Here is a 12929-nt window from a genome sequence, read left to right as displayed (position 1 = left end):
TTCAATAGTTCTCGGCATAAAAAAAAGTCACTTTATAACCCACCAGAAAACTACTGGGTCAAGAAAAGAAGTCACTTTAGATGACAGACCAGTGCTTGAAATTTTATTTCCCCTGCACAAAAACACCTCAGTGGTTTCTGGATGAGGCTCTGACAGCATGCAGTACTAACAAGGTCAAGCCTTTATAATCCGTGAAGAGCCCAGGTGCCCTCTGGCCCCATCCTGGTACTGTTTTACATTCAAAGACGCAGTAATAGACAACTACTCCCACCCACTCCCGTAAAAACCTCCATAAGACTTCAAGATTTACTGTAATCTTTTACAGAAGTCCAAGTAGGAGATCATTAATTATATAATAGAGAAGAAAATTCCTTGAAAAATCTTTCTTCATCTCTTTTAGCTTCAGTATCTCATAAACAAAGCAGCCACGTAAAGAATATTTTTAATTGAAGAAAGTATTCTGTCTACAGCAATGCTTCTTTTTTTTTTTTTTTTTTTTGAGACAGAGTTTCACTCTTGTCGCCCAGGCCAGAGTACAATGGCGTGATCTCAGCTCACTGCAACCTCCGCCTTCCAGGTTCTAGCAATTCTCCTGCCTTAGCCTCCCAAGTAGCTGGGATTACAGGCATGCATCACCACGCACAGCTCATTTTTTCTATTTTTATTTCGCCTGGTTAATTTTTTGTATTTTTAGGAGAGACGGGATTTCACCATGTTGGCCAGGCTCGTCTCGAACTCCTGACCTCAGGTGATCTACCTGCCTCGGCCTCCCAGGGCTGTAATCCTACTGGGATTATAAGCATGAGCCACCACACCCGACCAGCAATGCTTTTTTTTGAGATGGAGTTTTGCTCCAGTTGCACAGGCTAGAGGGCAGTGGCACCATCTTGACTCACTGCAACCTCTGCCTCCCAGGTTCAAGCGATTCTCCTGCCTCAGCCTCCCAAGTAGCTGAGACTACAGGCGCACACCACCATGCCTGGCTAATTTTTGTATTTTTAGTAGAGACGAGGTTTCACTATGTTGGCCAGGCTGGTCTTGAATTCCTGATCTCAGGTGACGTGATCCACCCTCCTCAGCCTCCCAAAGTGAGGGGATTACAGGCGTGAGCCGCTGCACCCAGCCAGCAATGCTCTTAAAGAATTAGGCATTATCATTTTTCTCCTATGAAGGGGAATTTATGTTTCTATTCCTTTTACATAACAGGCAGTTTTGAAAACACAACTCAAATCATGTCACATTCTGTGTATCACTTGATGTCATTTAATTTCATGTGAATAATTAAGGAAATCTTGGCAAATAACTTTAACTGTTCGCAGAGTAGATGTTTCCTCCTATTTTCTTTAATCATGGAAATCTGTGAGTCTGAACATGATAACCATGCCTTTGCTTACCAGATTCAGATGATGTGAATGCCTCAAATAAACGCTTTTAAAATAGAAAACAAGTCACGAAGACTCTTTGCTGGCTGAGGTAAGCATTTCCTTTGATTAACGAGTTGTGTAATACACACTGCGATGTCTTATAACCTCTCTAGAACTCTCTAGAGACACCAGGGTGTCAGTGGCCTCACGCCGGCGTCAGGATCTGTGCTTTTGCATGTGTGTGTGGGTACACATGCAGGTATGCATGTGTGTAGAAGCAGCTACCCAGTATGGGCTTGGTGCGGCCACCATATGGTCACTCCTGACTGGCATCCTACATGCACCACAGCACAACTGTCCAGAATGTCAGTGCTTGGTATGCCCCCAACTCTATTCCACTCACTCTAAGATGATCTCTCTCTTCCCAACAATGCAAGCATCCTCAAAGTTCTGCCCAATATTAGGCCTAAGGTGATAATGTAAAAGTAAAGCCACCTAACTCTTTAATGGTCAACAAGCTAATGAATTTACAGCTCATCTTCCGTTAAGTACAGCGTTCATCCTTCCCGCCTTACCCAAATGCCCAAAGGCTTCTTCATCTCTAGTCACTGTGTCACAATTTCCCCGATCATAGACCCTACTTTCCATCCTCCACCTCTACCACCCAAGTTCAGGTTCTTACTACTTCGCAGTTTTCTGGAACCCTCCTGCCAGAAAAACATTCGTAATGATAACGCACAGCCCTGGCTGCATCTCTTCACTGTCAGTAAGACTTGTATGGGCCAGGTGCAGTGGCTCATGCCTGTAATCCCAACACTTTAGGAGGCCAAGGAAGACTGATCTCTTGAGCCCGGGGCTTTTGAAACCTGCCTGGGTAACATGGCGAAACCCCATCTCCACAAAAAAATACAAAAATTAGCCAGGCGTAGAGGCGTGCACCTGTAGTCCCAGCTACTTGGGAGGCTGAGGTGGGAGGATCACTCGAGCTCAGGAGGCAGTGAGCTGAGATCGTGCCGCTGTACTCCAACCTGGGCAACAAAGGAAGACCCTAACTCAAAAAAAAGAAAAAGAGAAGACAAAGACTTGGATGACTATGGTTAATCTTGAAATTCTCAGAGAAGTCTGCAAGGCCCTCTCCTCCAAAGGCTTTTTCAAGATCTCTCCCCAATTAGCCCTTCCTGCAGACCACAAAACCCGGCCTCCTTCCTAACACCTAAGCCTGCAGCAACTCACGTCCCTCATGTCTCTGCTCAGGGTCCTCCTTCCCGTAAGTTTTTCTCAACCCATCAAGATCCTGGCTGCCCCTACAAGTCCGTCTCGAATACTTCACCCATCCAAAGCCTCTGCTAACTCCTCCCCTGCCCAGGACCCCGCTTTCTGAGATGGCACCCTTCCTCCTCTGGTTCCTCCTGACCCTGGGCCTGATCATCCTCTACTTTGAATTACAGGCAGGCTTTCACTCCCTGTACTGGACAAGCCTCTAAGACCACAGGACAAGATGGTGTTGCATCTATCCTTTCTCACCTGGAGCTTCCCAGCACAGTGCTCAGTAAACATTTGCCAAACTGACCTGAAACAAAAAGGGAAATGTGCTGGACAGGCACTTTGCTTGTCTGAGTAATTCATAATACGGTGAGATGCCGCCTCGTGTTCAGTCATCTCACCCACACGCTGAGGTTAAGGGAATGCACTCACCTCACAGAGACAATGGGAGCCCCAAAGAAAGAAGTCACATGCAAAACCACGATAAAAAGGAGGCCTGTTGGTAGGTGGAGGATTTGCGGACTGCTGGAGGGGACTCTCATTCAGAAACAACAGGCGAGAAAGAAAGAGTCTTCCCACCAGGTGCCTAAATCCAACCACAACCCTCTGGGCAGAGGCTCTGGGCTCCTGCCACAAAATACAACCCCTCCAGGACCCTGACACACCCAAACCAGATAGGAGAGAACTCTCCAAATCCACAACCACAGCCACACCACCTTGACTGAAAACCTTCCTTTCGTACAATGAGCTTTAAGGCTCTTAATATTAGATACAGTAAAGGCCTAGTCATTTGAAATGGTGTCTCAGTTCACAAAAGATCCATGTAGTGAAAATTTTCTAAAGAAATAGTTTTATTACTTTGAGTCCTCCCTAATTAGACGGGAAGAAACAAAGCTATTTAATTTCTCTCCTCTTTCTTCCTCTAAGCCAAGGAGCAGCATTCATTCAGAACATTCCCCAGAGGGAATCATAACTTGAGCAAAAAGACTCCAGCACAGTAAAGGGAGGGATCCAGCTGGGCGAGAAGTCCTGCCTCCCTGTCCCTCCAGGCAGGGGGTCAGGCCAGTGCTGAGGGGCTCAGGGACAGGCAGCGTCTGCTTAGCTGGCCAGTGGTACGCTGGCTCTCTGAAATTGGTTTTGGCCAATTAAGGGATCCTTGAGGGAGTGAAAAAATAAAATCCTCAGTAAATGCAATTTTGCCACCCCAGGATCACTCTGCATACTGTGCCTGCTGTCTCTAAGTGCCTCCAAATGCTCCGTGTAGAAAAGAAACTCACGCCCAGAGCAGGCGCACCAGATGAAGCTGAAGACAGGCAGGAACAGCAGGCTCCGATGGCGCTGCCTCTGAAAACCACTCTGGCTTCTGCACGACAGGGAAGGTTCAGAGAAACAAGGTGTCCCAACATCGCTGCTGCTGCTTGCTCTCCTCTGCTGTCCTGAGGATGGCCAGGGCTGGCAGTCTGGCCAAACCCCCAAGACAATGGCATCTCCTAGGCCACACTAAACTCGGCCTGTATTCCTGCCACTCCCTGTTTCACCCCACTCCGAACAGGAAGCTCAACAGCAGTCACATCAGAAGAGGGCATTTGGTCCTTCTCTAGAGGGGCACGGTGTGGCTTCCCTGCCTCTTCCCACTCACTCCAGACGCCAACAGCTGTCAATAAATATGGCCAGAGAGGCTGCGGCAGTCCCTGTCCTAGACACGGGTTCTCTCCTGCCCATATGGAAGGGCAAAGAGCAATGCTCAGAGCCACAGCTGCCAGAGTAAATGACTGAGTGTGGGATGAGAGAGGCCAGGTAGATGGGGCTTTCCTACTCCTCATGAGGTGCTTTTCACATCACAGCTCTTACCTCGTCTATTAAAGGATGACTTTTGGCCAGGGGATTAAAAGGTATGAATAGAAACAGCGCTGGTCCTTTCTTCAGCTCGTTATTCAGCAGGAGACTCTTGCCTCCGTGTGGCCGCAGCCACCGAAAGAGCGTCTCCTGGTTTTCCAAGGCCCACTTACAGATGTTCTCAGCTGTGTAGTTCAGGGCCTCCCTGGGGAAGACCTGTGAAGGACAAAGGCACAGAGGATAAAGGAGAGCTCATGAGGTGGGGCTAGCTCAAGGCACATCAGTGCTGTCCCAACCCCACCACTGAAGGTGAGAAAACCCAGGCTCGGAGCGGGGCCTGGCCCCACTGTGCAGCTAACACCCGCTTCTCCAGAGACAGCATTTCCTCACGAGTGGTAGAAAAAACAAAAGTGGTTGCAGGAGGTGACTTCCATATCATGTGATTCATCTTTCTGCCTTGAGACAGATCCACCTATCAACAAATAATTCTCCCTGCCAGCTGGTGGCGACGACAACCTCTATCACCCTGTCCAAGGACAGGTATTAAACGTCACTGGGTATTTATAAAAGGACCAAGACATATCTAAGGGAACAGAAATTACAGAGTCAAGGATCATTTAGATTTTGACCTTGGTCCTTCAAATGCTGCCCCCCAAGGGCAGAACGGAGCCTCTGTGCGGCACAGGCTGTCTGTTCTGTTCACCTGTATCCTCCGGGACTAGACGAACACCAGGCACAGAGCAGGAACTCAACACGTCTTCATCAATCAAAAATGACCTAAACTTGCACAAGGCCACGGATCATATTTTACGTGTACAAATAAATGAAAGAGACACCTAGATTTTTTGCTTTGTTTTGCTATGATGTGAACATAAAATTATTTTTGAAATTCTAACAATTTAAATCACTGGCTTCAAACAGAACTACCAAAGGGGTGCTTCAGAGGGTTTTGAAAAATGAGATATTTAAAACTCCTCAAAACGAAGATTTAAATTGCCTCATAACAGAGACTAACCACTGCTTGTGTTTTTAAAAATAATGGTATCCCAGTATTATTACATTTGATAAAAGGAATTCTACTGCTACACAAACCAACCAACCTTAATCACTACCAAATCGAAGCAGTAAACCTGATATATTTTTCCATCTCATAGTCCTACCTTTTTTTCCCCATCTACTTTTAATTTCTTTCTCAGTACCCTTTACTATAAATAAATATATGTAGGCTGTGTAACATGCTAAAAATGAAGGATGTAGGAAAATGACAGATAGCAAAAGCAGATGATGTCAAAGCAGCTTAGGCAGAGGCACAAGGAGCGTAGGTGGGCAGCACAGAAACAACCACAGCAGTGATTGTCAAGGTGGGACGATGGGTTTGAAAAACCATACTCAAACTACACTCAAACATTTCTATTTGGAAAACACAAAAATACATTTGACTTTTGGAATATAAACTGCAAGAAGTAAAGCACGGCATCTGGGCTACGAGAGATATGCAGAAGCCAGGGCGACTGGCAACCAAGGGGGCACCCCTGGAGTGGGCCCAACAGCCCCTCCGAAGGCACAAGACTTAGACATTGTGCCAAGGGGGGCACAGGTTTTAAAGGCTGGGCACACTGGATGCAGGGAAATTGATCTGTATATGACCTGTAAGTTACTGACAACGATGCAAGAGAGACACAATACTTCAGGGAAGTCAACTCAGTGATGTGACTGAGGAAGCAGCAACAGAGCAGATGCACAGGACTGAGCAGGACACAGGTCAAGGCTCAGAAGCAGCTGAGTTCAGGCTGCTCCACAGAAAGCAAATGAAATCAGGGAACAAAGCTGACAATGGAAAACTGAGGCTCTCTGGGATGAGAAGCCATCAACTTCTCACTGTGACTTGACAAGAACTTCAAAAATCCATTACATCAGCTAAGGAGAAAAGCATGTCACATTACTACTCATCATAAAAGAAACAGATAAACAGAGAATATCACTCAGTGGAAGCCTAGCTTCTGGAAACACGGGCTCAGAGTAACAATTCTCCAAGAGAGTAACTCTGCAATTTTATCCAAGAAGAAAAACTTTAAAGTCTGTACCAAAATCTAAGAATACAAATAAAGAATTTCTATACATTAATTTCAAGATCCCTCTAATGCATGGGTTCTTAACCTGGAGCCTGGGCTCTAGGGTGAGGCTGTAAGAACTCTCCATCCATACATAAAATCATATGCGCTTTTCTAGAGAGTGTCCATAGATTTTATTAAATTCTCAAAGGAGTCTGTGACCTAAACAAGGTTAAGAACCACTGCACTAATATAAACGTGATTTCAAAATACTTACAAGTGATGTGTTGAAATGTCTATGTAAATACACACTTCCAGAGTGTACTAAGGATACCAGTTTCGCAAGATGTTTATTTGTGATAACCCCAAATCGTACTGTTCCTAGGTAATCTGAAACAGAAAATTTTCCTTTATTAAAGAAAAGGCCTGTGCCTTAAAACAACCACAAAACCCAATGATCAAGTCTTGAAGCACAAACCCCTGCAGCTAGGCTCCTTCTGGTAACCTAGCCTAGAGAGGGAAGGAAGAGGCGTTGAGGAACCTCTCCTCCTGAAACCGACCTCGGCCCCTCAGATGTCAAGCCTGCTCCTGACAGGATGTCTCTAAGTAACGTCTCTGACAATCACTTGTGCTGAGGAGTCCCCTGTGTCCACCTATGATGGTCTGACCTGTCCCCCTTGATCACAGGCTGAGGCACACGCTGTTCTCTTTGTCTGGACACTTCTTGTGGCTGGCTCCTTGTCATTACTCATCTCAGCTCATACTTTCTCTGAGAAGCCTTCCTTGACCGCCCCACCTAACAGCTAATACTCAGGGGAGAGAGTTTACAAAGGGAAACTGGGCTCCTGACCCATTCAGGTACTCTCTTTACCAATTACCCTATTTTTTATAGCACTTATTAACATCTGCATAATCTCATTCATTTATTTAGATTTCCTTTGGTCCAATGTCCTTTTTTTTTTTTTTTTTTTTTTTTTTTGAGATGGAGTCTCGCTCTATGGCCCAGGTTGGAGTGCAGTGGTGCAATCCCGGCTCACTACAACCTCTGTCTCGTGGGCTCAAGCAATTCTCCTGCCTCAGCCTCCCAAGTAGCTGCAATTACAGGAGTGCGCCACCACACCCAGCTAATTTTTGTATTTTTAGTAGAGACGGGGTTTCACCATGTTGGCCAGGCCAGTCTCGAACTCCTGACCTCAAGTGATCTGCCTGCCTCTGCCTCCCAAAGTGCCAGAATTACAGGTGTGAGCCACCACACTCGGCCCAATTTCCTCTTCTGACTGTAATTTCTGTGAAATTAGAGACTTTGTTTCATGCTAGTATCCCAGCACCTACAGAAGTGCCGGGGTATATAGTTAAGAGGTCAAAAAATATTTATTAAATGAACAAATCTAGCATATATAAAGACTTACACAAATCAACAAGAAAAGGAAAATTGTTAAAATGGACAAACCACAGAAAAGGAAATGTGTATACATGGCTAATAATTACTGGAAATAAACTCAACCTCACTATCCCGAAAGGAAGCAAATTAAAACAAAAGACTACTTTTGACCCTCAAATTGCCCAGAATTTAAGACAAAGGAAACATCAAGTATTGATGAAAGTAGAGAAATGAGTATTTGATGTGATGCTGGTGGAAAAAGGCAAAACGGCACAGCCACTCAGGAAAGCAGCTGCTGTACCAACTACAAGAATGGACACAGCTGGGATTTCTACTGCTAAGCATCCACATGTGTGTTAGGAGTCACATGCAAGGATATTCACCAAGAAACATTCTGCAAATGTTAAAAACAATGAGGCAGGACTATACACCACAAACAGAAGCTGAAAGAGTAGACTTTTGATGTTAACAAAAAAAAAAAAAAAGAACTCACACTTATAAAAGTTGCATGTGTGTATGTGTATATATATATATATGTTTTTTCCCCTACAGGCACATATGTTTAGAAATGTATAAAGAATCTAAAAGGATAATAAAAGTGGTTTGATGTTGGAGAACGAACATTAGCAGGGACCTTATCCTTATGTGTGAAGCTTTCATTTTTTTTCATGGAGTATAATATTTAGTGTTAAAGGAGGGTGAGTAAGATACTGCAGAAAAAGGTATATTCTTTCCTATCCCCTTTTTGCTTTATTAGCACATGCTAAATAAAACATCAGTTAAACTTTAGGCCAGGCGCAGTGGCTCATGCTCTTAATTCTAGCACTTTGGGAGGCCGAGGTGGGTGGATTGCCAGAGCTCAGAAGTTCAAGACCAGCCTGGCCAACATGGTGAAACCCTGTCTCTACTAAAAATATAAAAATTAGCCGGGTGTGTTGTGGTGGGCACCTGTAATCCCAGCTACTTGGGAGGCTGAGGCATGACAATCACTTGAATCCAGGAGGCAGAGGTTGCCGTAAGCTGAGATCCCAAGATCGTGCCACTGCACTCCAGCCTGGGCAACAGAGTGAGACTCTGTCTCCAAAGTAAATAAATTAAAAAAAAAAAAAAAACAGTTAAACATCAAATATTACCAAATTATACACAAGTAGCTAAGATATAAAAACACTGAGGTGTTAAACACATAAAGTTTCTAGTTTTATCCCATGACCCCCACCTTTCAGTGGTGTGGTCCTCTCTCCCTCAGGTAAGGAGTGGCCGACAAGGATGAGGTGGGAGTGAATATGTCCCTACTGCCAGAGTCAATAATTTTTCATACAAATCTGATGAGTTTAAAATAGCACAAAACAAAAGAAATACAGGACAAATAAGCCAGGCTGGGGAAAGGGGACTGGGAACGGGAAGGCAGGGCTGAGCAGGCCTGGCACCAAGTAGGCCTTTTTGTATCTGACTCCTAGGGCCACAGTGATGTATCACACACCTTTCACACACTCCAAAATTAAACAATTAGTTAAAACCAAGCGAGATGTGGCAAACCCAACGTGGAATATAGCACGTGCAAATAACCCTAACTATTGCAAACGGGTAACACCATGGTGAATGGGATAGGAAGAAAGAACTAACCTAAGTAACTGGAAAACAGTATCTTGACTGGATGCTGTAAAACTAAAGGCAAAAAGAATTGTACATAAATGCTGTAAATCTAGGTAGTAAATGTGTTTCTTAAAGAGGTATAAGTTAGCAATTCTGAAACTATGAATTATTTACTTCTTTGTGGTAAATACATTATAGATAATTACAGCCAGGACTCTCACTGTTGCAGTAAGAAGTTATATATTAATAAGAGAAGGCTAAAATAAACCCTGTGATGTTAAATTGAAATCAGAGAGAACGAGTATAAACTTAAGGCTTTTGATACACACACACACACACACAGAGGGAGAGGGGATGGATAGAGAAATACAGATATATGCACATGTGTGGGTATAATACACTTCCTAGTTCTATCTACTGAGAAGACCTAGAAGTAATGACATCCTAATACCAAAGAGCAAACCTAGCATGTAGATCTTGGTTTCTAAATGCCATTCTCCAGTAAAAGAAACCAGGGCCCTTGGAGAAGAGGTTGATTCCAGAGCTGGGGTGAAGAAAGTACAAGATAAGCCTGAAATATCTTGTATCAGAAGTAAAGAAGTGGGCCGGGCATGGTGGCTCACGCCTGTAATCCCAGCACGTTGGGAGGCCAAGGCGGGTGGATCACCTGAGGTCACGAGTTTGAGACCAGCCTGGCCAACATAGTGAAACCCCATCTCTACTAAAAATACAAAAATTAGCCAGGTGTGGTGACACGCACTTGTAATTCCAGCTATCTGGGAGGCTGAGGAAGCAGAATTGCTTGAACCCGGGAGGTGCAGGTTGCAGTGAGCCGAGATTTCGCCATTGCACTCCAGCCTGGGTGACAAGAGTGAAACTCCATCCCAAAAAAAATAAATGAAGTAAAGAAGTGCTCATAAAAGGATGGGGGTTTGTCCAAAGGACCCAGGAGCCAAGCTGAAACCCTCCTAGTAGCCAAAGTTGGAACAATTTGAGCAACAAAATAAACAATGACAGTATACAGAATAAGATAAATACCCATGACTCCATAATAATATTAATGAGAACAGTCAGCTCTTCTTTATGGGAGAATTCCACTAATAATGAAAAAAGAATGAAAGAAACAGAAAATAACCATTTGAACACCAGAGTAATTGTTGCAGGCAAGATCCACTGATGGAGGCTAAAATTCGTGAGCAAAAGTTTGAGGATATATTTACATAGTGTCAAGTGATCTTCCCCCAAGGTATTTATTTATTAATTACAAAGGAAGAGATAGTAACTTTTCAGTGGAGAAACACAGCAGACACTACTTTAACCACGTGATCAAAGTTAATGTCACCAGTAGGAGACACACTGACATCATATGAACCCCCTGATAAGAAGTGCTGAGAAGGACCTATTTCTATGGTATTGCTGTCAAAAGACATGACCTATTCCAATCACAAGAAAACAGACAAAAGTGAGCAATTTTCTACAAAATACCTGAGAAGTATTCTTCAGAAGTGTCAAAGTTACAAAGGACAAGGAAAGACAGAGGATTTGTCATAGGTTGAAGGAAACAGAAAAAACCAACTCGTTGCGATATGGGATCCCAGACTGGATCCTGAAACAAAAACAGACACTAGTGGAAACATTGAGACAATTCAAATGAGGTCTGCAATTTAGTGAATAGGACTGAAACAATGTTAATTTCTTTTTTCTTCTTCTTTTTTTTTTTTTTGAGACAGATTCTTGTTCTGTCGCCCAGGCTGGAGTAAGTGGCACATCTCGGCTCACTGTAACCTTAAGTGATTCTCCTGCCTCAGCCTCCCGAGTAGCTGGGATTACAGGCATGCACCCCCACGTCCGGCTAATTTTTCTGTATTTTTAGTAGAGACAAGGTTTCACCATGTTGGCCAGGATGGTCTTGAACTCCTGACCTCAAGTGATCCACCTGGCCTCAGCCTCCCAAAGTGCTGGGATTACAGGTGTGAGCCACCATGCCCAACTCTAATATGGATTTCTTAGTTTGTACAAGACCACCTAACAATTGGTTATGTAAGATGTTAACAACGGCGGAAACTGGCTAAAGGCAGGTAATTATGGAACTCCCTGTTCTATTTTTGCAACTTTTCTCTAAGTATAGAATTAGTTGAAGATTTTTAAAAACTTTGTTTAAAGGGCACGGCATATAAGTCCAGATCCCAAAGCTGTCAGAAGAAACAGACCAAAGAGAAGACGTGATTTAGTAGGACCAAAACACCACTCTCCAGAAGCGGCTGATCTTGGAGGACAGTCACAGTTAAAAGAAGAGAAGGTAAAGCAGCCAGTAAGGAAATTCATTTGATAGCCTGCCAAAGTCACCATCGCGATTTATTAGAGCAGAGGAATAAGAAGTGACAGCCTGACCCAAAAGTTAAAAGGGGCCATTCAAAAACCTGTTTAACTGCATTAATAAGAATGGACAGTCTGCCCACACAGAACACATTCTAACATGCTCAAACATATTACAATTTCAAAACTTTATTTTTCACACATAACCGAAATTTACAGAAATCACACTTCTATTTAAGTTCTAGCATATGGTGGAAATCTTGCTAGAAGCAGCAGCTTAAATTTGCAGTCTCATGTGAACAAAGAATACTTGGATTAGCAGAGGAAGTTTACAGCATAAAGACGACACAAAAAACCAGCATGTCACATCTCCTTATCCAGAGTGTTTTCTGATAAGCAGAGCTCCAGGGCTTTCTACGATAGGAGTCTTAGTCATTTATAAAATGAATTATTTTGTCCTAAAAGTAATGAAGTTTCAATATTTTAATTAAGAACTTCGAATTTGTTGGACAATTAAAAATAAACTAAGACTCATACTCTCCCCTCCTCTACTCATAAAGGTCTAAAAACTGCAGTATTCCATTCGATTAAAAAAAAAAAATTCTCCATTAGCCTGGTAATTGGCCAGTTCAAGATCTCTGTTAACCATACAGTGACAATTGGTGTCAATGATCACTGCAAGATGTAATGAGATCTTGAAGGAACATCTGGGTAAAGAATTAGTTACTAAGCAGTTTCCACAGCTGCTCATGCAGGTGGCTAAGAAGGTCAAGGTGACCACAGCCAGCATGTCTCTTGGCGCCACTCACTCCTCAGGGAGGGAGGGTGCTCCTTGGCTGCTTGCTACAGAGGGTGCTGAGCCCTGGGCCCTGTGATCGTCAGCAACAAGGCTGTGCACACAGGCACCATCTAGACCCATCACAGCACATCTCCCATGGGCATGGGCTGGGGAACCAGCACTATTATGCTGATGCTAATACTGTTTGCTGTGCTTTGAGTAGAAATGGTCTTGTGCTTTGACTCATCAAATCTTGCCTACTTTTGTAATTCTGACAGGCAGGCAGGTTTACTCCTGGTCATCTCTTGTGAGTGTGGGATTCTTCTCTGCCCGTAACAGAATGCTCC

General features: G+C 43.8%; 1 protein-coding gene across 4 annotated transcripts in view; it reads right to left on the bottom strand.

Moving 5' to 3' along the window:
• The window catches only part of TXNDC11 (thioredoxin domain containing 11), a 63988-nt gene that overhangs the window by 14505 nt on the left and 36554 nt on the right, over window positions 1–12929 (bottom strand). For 3 of the 4 annotated variants that reach the window (XM_024241387.3, XM_063717596.1, XM_054534739.2), the window contains 2 exons: window positions 6792–6904; window positions 4479–4679 (listed from right to left, as the gene is read on the bottom strand). In XM_024241387.3, coding sequence (XP_024097155.1) covers window positions 4479–4679; window positions 6792–6904 — 314 coding nt within the window. Of the gene's footprint in view, window positions 1–4478; window positions 4680–6791; window positions 6905–9951; window positions 10033–12929 lie in introns of all 4 variants that reach the window. The other variant, XM_054534743.2, reaches the window with a different exon arrangement.

Source organism: Pongo abelii, chromosome 18, assembly GCF_028885655.2.
Source record: "Pongo abelii isolate AG06213 chromosome 18, NHGRI_mPonAbe1-v2.0_pri, whole genome shotgun sequence".
NCBI classification, from domain to species: Eukaryota; Metazoa; Chordata; class Mammalia; order Primates; family Hominidae; genus Pongo; species Pongo abelii.
Note: the sequence above shows the minus strand (reverse complement) of the source record. Positions and strands in the feature narration are given on the sequence as shown.